This window comes from Miniopterus natalensis, chromosome 2 (genome assembly GCF_054644295.1).
Source record: "Miniopterus natalensis isolate mMinNat1 chromosome 2, mMinNat1.hap1, whole genome shotgun sequence".
Lineage (NCBI taxonomy): Eukaryota > Metazoa > Chordata > Mammalia > Chiroptera > Miniopteridae > Miniopterus > Miniopterus natalensis.
In genome coordinates, this window is record NC_142082.1 from 184,328,402 (window position 1) to 184,336,377 (window position 7,976).

The 7,976-nt window shown below is 59.7% G+C and overlaps 1 protein-coding gene across 1 annotated transcript; it reads right to left on the reverse strand.

The window, feature by feature from the left end:
• Positions 1 to 291: 291 nt before the first annotated feature.
• On the reverse strand, positions 292 to 7,380 carry SHISAL1 (shisa like 1). Its single transcript, XM_016210087.2, has 3 exons — positions 7,287 to 7,380; positions 4,834 to 5,047; positions 292 to 613 (listed from the first exon to the last, which is right to left on the reverse strand). Exons 1-3 carry the CDS (start codon positions 7,348 to 7,350, stop codon positions 292 to 294), a joined length of 600 nt encoding a protein of 199 aa, XP_016065573.2. The 5' UTR covers positions 7,351 to 7,380.
• Positions 7,381 to 7,976: the final 596 nt, after the last annotated feature.

The following is a 7,976-nucleotide window of genomic DNA, read 5'->3' on the forward strand; positions in this document are numbered from 1 at the left end:
CCTTTTGCCTTGGCAGCCAGGAGACTCACAACTCCACCTAACGCTCAGTGGCGATTACTCTCAGGCCAGGCTCTCCGTGCAGTAAACCTGCAAGCTACGCTGCCAAGCTCGGTTTCCACCTCTCGTTTTGACTTTCCTGTCCAGGCGCACGTGGTTGCCACGGACAACCTTTCTTGGCAAATAGCCAGGTAAAGTGCCCAGTCAAACACAGTAGCAATAATGACCTGGTATTTCCCAAGCTTGCTTATCAAAGACGAGCGACCCGGGCAGCCTGGGACCCATCGCAGCCACTCACCAGGCAGATGCACTCTGGAAGGTCACCAGCGGCGGGCTGTGCGCATCTCCCTGCGGCGGGCGCACGGCCTGGGGGGCTTGCGGCAGGGGGCCTGGGGGGGGCTGGGGCTGCGGGGCCGGCTGCCCCGGCCGGGCCCCCCGGGCCGGGTTCCCCCACCGCTGCGGGTCCTGTTTCATCCACCGTCCCTGGATGCCCCAACGCGCCAGGTAAACCTTGCAGATGTCGTAGTTCATTGCCGAGTAATACAAAAGATCCAGGACCAGCAGCATCAGCACGAAGAAGCCGTAGATCCACACGCCCAGCAGGGCGGTGTAGTTGCTGGGGAAAGAGAGAGAGGCTGAGAGCGGGCGGGACAGCCAAGCCCATCGGCCGGGGGAACCAGCCGGGCTGGCCAGAGAACACGGCACCGGGCTATTTGGGGTACCAGAGGGGGGGCGGTGAGGTGTCCACTTCCCCTCCCCACCCTGCCCTGTCTGCCGCCTCCCAGATCCTGGTCCGCTGTCCTGGGCCTATCCCAGCCTGAGCTGCTTCCCCCCACCCCAAGTCCTTGGGTGGGGATCCTTGCAGGGGGCACTGTTAAGCCTTTGACCAGCTCTCACCAGAAGGGATCCCTCCGTGTCCTGGGTCCCTCTAGACCCTGTCTAGAGCCAGGGAGCCAGGCCTGGAGCCAGGAGGCCTGGTCCTGGTTCCTCCTTGGCCATCCCCGGGCAGCCCTCCTGTCCTCCACGGCCAGCCTTCTCCGTGGTTGGCTGGCTGGGCGCATCTTGGATTTTTAAATTTAATTTTTAAAATGTGCTCTGGAAATTAATTCCATCCAGATGCAGGCATCTTTTCTGAGTGTGTTTCTTAAAGGGCAGAAGTTAAAATAGAGGCTGTTCTATGGGTCACGATGCGAAGCCAGCCAAAGCTGCGGTTCTTCATCCTATTTTGGGACATTCACCGATTCAAACTCGTGCGGCGTTTCCCGGGCAGTGAACGGAACCTCCTGCGACGGAGGAACCCCGCCGAGCACCGCCGGGTCGGGCGCGGGACAGCGGAGCAGCCGTGAGCGGGCGGACGCGGTCCCCGCCCCACAGGCCGTCCCAGCAAGGACGGAGCAGGTGGGCTCCTGAAGCCGCCAGCCAGGAGGGACCCTCAGCCCGGCCACCTCACCTAAAATAGCGATCCCGGCACCTAGCCCACCCGTGGGGCGGCCTGTGGGTCTGTGGCCAGCTAACCTGATGGTTAAATTCGGGGTCCAAGAAGCAAGGGCTGCAGGAGTGCAAATACCAGTTCTGCGACATGCCCTCTGTGACCTTGGGAAACCAAGCTGTCCTTTTCCCATCTGTAAAATGGGGGTGACTGTGAGGCTTAACGAGGTAACACGGGGCCTAGAGGAGAAAGGGCCAGGGGAGAGCTACTCCCATGATTCAGGTATCGATGGAGCGCCCAATGACCTAGGCCCAGAGAGGCAAAGCGACTTGCCCAAGGTCACACAGCAGGACTAAGGTTGCCCGGTGCCCTGGAGGAGCATGGGCTTTGGGCCAATGAAGGAGAGCCCACTCTACTCACTGTCCCTCCCTTCAGGCCTGCCCATGGGACTCGTCCTGCACCTCTTTCCACCCGGTGTGCTTTGGCCAAAAAACATGAGCAAAAGTGTCAGGGCTGTTTCTGAGCGGGAGTCGCCCTGTGGTTTTACCCCCACTCTCTTCCCTCTGCTGCGGGGACATCCCACCACGGCTGGGGCGGGCTGGATCAGCCTGGGTCACAGAATGCTCCAGGCACAGAGCCACAGTGACCCCAGAGAGACGCAGGGTGTGAGCCAAAAAATAAGCCCTTGTGTCTCAAGTCTGGGCTGCTCATGGTCACAGCATAGCTGAGCCCTGGTGACCGACACACTTGTCTCAGACCTGCTCTCCTGCTTGCGTGCTGTGTGACTACAAACAAGCTCTCATCCTCTCTGAGCCTCAGCCCTGGCGTAACGGGCCCAGCAGGACCTTCTTTATAGAAAACACCCCTACGCGGCCCGACGGCATTAGTGTGAGGCTCCCACGTAACTGTTCGCTGTCCCTGGTCCCCACACTTGAGGGAGTGTATTCAGATCAGGAAACAGATTCTAGAACCTCCGCAGGCTTCGCAAGGCTGCTGGTGTGGGCAGGTTTTGTGCCAAACAGGGCTTGACGGGGTTGCTGACCCCCCTTAGGGGCTGGACCCGGAGCCTGGAGCCAGCTGGATGGTGACATGGGGCCCGCAGGACTGACCCAGGTGGAGGGGACCCAGCGCACCGGATCCTCAGGCCCTCAGGCCCGACCGGCTGCCACTTGCTGGCCACCAGCATGGCTAGAGAATCCCTGGGCACAGGAAAGGACGGTCTTGGGGAATAGGTGTCCTGCACAGACGGGGGTGGGGGTGGTGGTGACAACCCATCCGCTCCACCTCTGAGGGTTCTCCATAGTCCCAGAAACCCTCCCCCCGCACCCACCCCCAGCCCATCTGCCTGGCACAGGGGTACCCACGCGCCGCACAAGACTCCACACCACGCCCGCGTGCAGAGACATTCCCCGTCCCCAGAGAGAGCTCACCACTGACCCCTCATGCCCTGTCCCGCCCGAGCCCAGGACAGGCGCTCCCACACTTGGGCAGGGCCCCGGGGGTGGCTGTCGCCAGCTTCCCACCGGAGCCCTGCGTGGGAGGGTGTGCGGCACACTTGTCCTGACACCGAGGGCCCCTCTGCTGTGCGGGTCACAGAGGCACCTTGCCTGGCAGTGGGCTCGGCGGGGCTGGTGCCCTTGCTCTGCGCCCTCCGGCCAGGCGGCCAGAGCCCAAACCAACCACCCTGCTCCTCCAGAAAAACCCAAATAAATAAGCCATCGGCGTGCTCTCTTTCCCGGGCGTGCTGGCTGTCCCTGCCGCCACTGGGTGACCTCGAGGAGGAGGGGTGGGCGCAGAGCCTGTCCCGCGCTGCGCGCTCCATGGCGTGAGCATCGGGGTAAGGCCTGAGCTAAACTTTCCATCTTCGGCGTTTCCGCTCCTCCTGAGGGAGGCCCCTACTCTGCGGTCCGGCTCTTCATCAGGGCGGCCGGGGCCCGCTGTGCTGAAAAGGTGAATTGCTCCGCGTGGAATCCTGAGTGAAGGCGCGAATTCTAGAAATCCGTGGGCTTCACGGTGAGGACCCCAGACACCAGCCGCCAGAGCCTCCGAGAAGTCTGGCTGTCTGGCCAAGCTCCTGTCTTCTGTCTGGCTTCTGGCCAGCAACCACAACACTTGGGGGTCCTCACCCCAGTCCTGGCACGGCCCTCTGCCCTCAGGGACTCAGGTGTTGGTCTTATAAAAGGCTTGGGTCAGATTCCAGGCCTGATTCCAGCCCTAGTGAGGGGGACAGGGACAGGCCTTGCTGGATGACTTCACACACAGAATTATTCTCAGGCCTGAGCAGATGGGAAGATATTCACCCATGCATTTGAGGAAGGAGGGCTGGGGAGCTGGCCGCAGTGGGAGGATCAGAGATTGGACAAGAGTTAAATCTCTTGCCTGACCAAAGGGAAAAGCGGCTATCCCAAGTGATCATGGCATGGTGGCAAAGCATTCAAGCCCCAACATCAGACAGAGAGATTGGGACTCAGACTTCCACCTCATCACCTCCCAGTGGTGCCACTAATCCCTTCAATAGCCACTCGACAAACACTCTTTCCAAGTGGATGTTTCCTTACCATGAAAATATATTGGCCCCAAGAATCAGCCTCTGAGTTATTAGGAAACTATCTGAAGCATCCCCATTAAAGTGAGAAAGATGATAATACTTGACAATTTTAAATACTGTTTTAGAGGTACTCGCCAACATGATTGGGCAAGAAAAAAGAAATGAGGCACAAAATTGGAAAGCAGGAAATAGTTATCATTGTTTGCAAATGGCATATTTCCTTCATATATAAACAGTTCCTGTAAATAAATTAAAGTGGCCCAAAATTCAATAGGAAAAGACATAAATAGCTAACTCACAGTAAAAGAAATACAAATGGCTCTCAAACATGCAACAAGGTGCTCAGTTCCACTCACAATAAGAGAAATGTGTGCTATTTCTTTCTTATTGCCACTGCTTTTCTCCTGGGAAACTCCTCTTTCTTTATACTCACCATGGTCCCCTCCATCAGGGCCCTGGTCTCGTGTGTTTTACTCACCTTAAGGAAAGAGGCTGCGTAGGATTAATCCTTGGGTCAAGAGTGCTAATCAATATTTGTTGAACAAATAATGAATGAAGGAAGGAACTAGGGGCCCAAACACTCTTTGCCTAAAAAGCCTTCCACATACTTGACCTGATTTAATTTTGTAGCAGCCCTGAGAGGTAGGTATTATGTGCCCATTTCTCAGATGGAAAAGTTAAAGCTCAGAGGACAGAACAGGCCAGAAAACCTGGTCTCCTGAACTCTCGCAGATTCCTTCCAGGTCCCCCCATCCTGGCAGTGGCGACTCGGCAGTCACCCCTGGGGATGGGGTGTTTGGCTGGCACTCTGCCTTGCTGGGGCCCAGGTAGGGTGTATGTGGCCCCGAGTGGCACTTACTTGTGCATGTAGCCCTCGGAGCTGGCCGTGAGGTTCGCCTGCATCACCGCCTGGAACTCCGTCTCGTTGCAGCAGTATTTGAAAACCGTGTTGTTATGGTGACAGCACAGGATGAAGCTCTTGTTGTCCGAGAGCCGGGGGCAGTGGAAGCCGAAGTGGTAGTGGCCTTTGTGGTCCGTGTATGGCTCACAGACCCGGAAATGCGCGGACAAGACTGCAAAACAGAGTCGCCGGGCTCGGTGGGCCTCTCGCCGGGCCCTGCACACCAGGGGTGGGGCCCGGCGGGGCTGTCCTGCGGTCCTGCTGGCCTCGTCTCTCCCCAGGGGGTGCAGTGCAAGCCCCCGCCTTCCCCGGCAGAAAGGCCCCTCTGGGCTCCCATTACCTCCTTTCAACAACAGCCCTGTCTACACTGTGTCCCCCAGCCGGGGGCTCCCGTGGGCAGGCCTGCGTCCAAAGCCCCCTGCAGATCCTCGCCAGCCGCTCTGCACACGGGAGGCACTCAACTGGGAAACCTTAACTAAGGCCTCCCTGGCTCTATCTCATTTAACCCACCTGGCTACTCCAGCAGGCAGGTGTGAGATCCCACTTTACAGATTCAGAAACTGAGGCTGAGGCCTACAGTGACCTGCGTGAGCTGGTTGGTGGTGGTGGGAAGGGAAGCCACCCAGGCCTGCCCAGCTACGGGAGCCCTCTCCACGCCTCCATCACCAGCTTTAATAATCACTGCTGCTGTGTGGTCGGGGGGGTGGGGGACGGGACTGTGGACAAGCCCAGGCTGGCTTGGGGGCATGAGAAGCAGGGGTGCAAGAACCAGTCCCCTTGTGGAGAAAAGGCACCCCCTCCGTACCTTGGTCTCTACTAATGCTGTGCCCTAGAGCTGAAGGTCCCCAGGAGCCTGTCCCGGTGGCTCCCACCGCCCAGTGACAGCTGCTCTGGCCTAGGAGGGAGGCCCCTGCTCAGCCCCCGGGGCTGCTGCCAGCCCGGGACGGCATTTCCCAGTCGTGCTGATGGTGGTAAACGGGAGAGAAAGCCTGAGCAAACCTAACAATGGAAAAAACCTGGAGCGCTGTCTCAGGCTTAATTAGTCTCTTCATAAAAGGAGTCGCTGTATCTAATTCATATCATTGAAAATGGCCCTCGCTGGCTGAATGCAGCTTGTCCAAAGCTCCGTGTCCCCGAGGAGTGGTTAGAATGAAGCCCACACAGCTGGGGTCCACCCAGGCTGCCCGAGGGGAATCCCAGTGGGCCGCTGGCCAGCGGGCAGGCTGAGCGGCCTCGTGAAACCCTGGACCCCCGCCCCACACCAGCACCCTCTGCCGAAGAGATGGGTGCAACCACTGTGGGAGGAGGGCCCCAGTGTTTTTGGAACCAGGGGAGCTCCAGGCCCCTTTCTTGGCCTCCACCTTGGGAGACAGGAGACTCTCGTGGGAGGCGGAGGTCACCAGGTATGACCCAGGAGGACGCACCTTCTCACTGAACCCTGTGGACTCCCACTGTACAGAGGGGAAAACCGAGGCCAAGAGCAGCGGGCTCAGAGCGTGGACTGGGGGTGGGCAAGCCCTGCAGGTGCTGGTGAGCTTGGGTCTGGGACCCCTGGCCTAGGGGAATGACACGCTGGAGGCAGGAGATGAGCGAGGAAGTTTGGGGGGAGGCACCAGGAGAGACAGAGACACGGAGAGAGAGAGAGACATAGAGAAAGAGACACAGACACAGGGAGAGACAGAGGAAAAAAGAAACAGAGAAACCAACAGAGGGAAAGATAGACAGACACAGAGATAGAGAAACAGAAAAACACAGAGAGAGGGAAAGAGAGAGACATGGAGAGAGAGGGACAGAGATGGGGGCGGAGACAGAGCTGGCGCCTGGCTCGGGTCAGGGCTAAGCCGGGGGGGGGGGGGGCTTGCGGGGACCATCCTTGCTCTGGGGATCAGGGGGCATCCCCGGTCAGCCAGCTCTACTTGGGAGAAGCTAGAGGACTTGGTTTCTGCCCATCTTTGTAACCAGGACAGTGAGAGCCCACCTGCGACCCAGCTGGGGCCACACGATGGTCTAGGAGGCCGGCGGGTGCCGGGAGGTGGGGCCCCAGCGCCACAATGGGGGGTTCGAATCCCAGCCCCTCGCTAGCGGTGCTGCCTCAGCCTGGCCAGCTCCCTCTCCAAACCTCAGTGTCCTTCATCCATCCAATGGGATGCCTGCGACCTCACCTGACCTTGACTCGCAGGAGTAGGGAGAGAATTCCAGCAAGGCCCTCTCCCAGGCTGGCTGGCACCCCGTTACCCTCCCCCCACCCCGAGCTCCGGCCAGGGGCGTGGGGCGCAGCACCGAACAGTAGCTCCTCACGAGGACCAGGGGCACCCCCAGTCAGCACCCAGAGCCGTGGCGGGGCCGGCACTGGCCTGACTCCCTGCCCCCCGTGGCTCCCCCTTCCCGCCCAGCACGCACGGGGGCTCTACCTGCCGAAATCAGCAGCGAGAGGACGGTGACCACGTTCAGGGACCGCTGGCCACAACTGGTCATCGTTTGGCTTGCATCGGGCCGTCCGGAGCTGCCTGTTTAACGAGACGGGCGAGGCCGGTGTGGGCTGCCTGTGGGGACGCGGCGCGGGCAGGGAGGCGAGTTTGCGGGGAGCAGGGCTGGGCCGCAGAGGATGGAAACACGCCATCCAATTTCCCTTCTGGAATGAACGGCCTCCCCCCACCAGTCAACTGTCATCTCCTTTTCTTTTCACAACAAAATGAGACTTAATCAAAGGACCGGTGGCTCAGGTGGTGGAAATAGGCCGAGGGCGGGGCGAGCGCGTGGGGTGAGTGGCTGCCTGACTCTCGGGGCTCCGGGACCGTTCCTGCACCTCCAGGCCTCGAAGGGCCCAGGTCTCCTGCTGTGTCTCGAGCCCTGACCTCCATGAGCCCCTCCGCCCGGGTGCCGGGCACCTTCCAGGCGTCAGGGACACAGCAATGAACTAAACAGTCACAAGAACTAAATAGAAAGCGTCCCTGCCTCGGGGGGCACCCCAGTGACAGCACACGGACGGGTGAATATTTAACATGCTCCGAGGGCCCTGGGGACACACCCCGGAGAGCAGAAAGCAGGGACAAGAACAGACACCTGTCCATCCGTGTCCACAGCAGCTCCCCTCATGAGAG

Bases quoted from the DNA above. Each gene is read 5' to 3' on its own strand.
- SHISAL1 (XM_016210087.2), bottom strand. From the start codon at position 7,350: ATGACCAGTTGTGGCCAGCGGTCCCTGAACGTGGTCACCGTCCTCTCG. The intron at 5,048-7,286 runs GTAGAGCCCCCG...TCTGTTTTGCAG, and splicing joins CTCGCTGCTGATTTCGGCAG to TCTTGTCCGCGCATTTCCGG. The intron at 614-4,833 runs GTAAGTGCCACT...CTCTTTCCCCAG, and splicing joins TCCGAGGGCTACATGCACAA to CAACTACACCGCCCTGCTGG.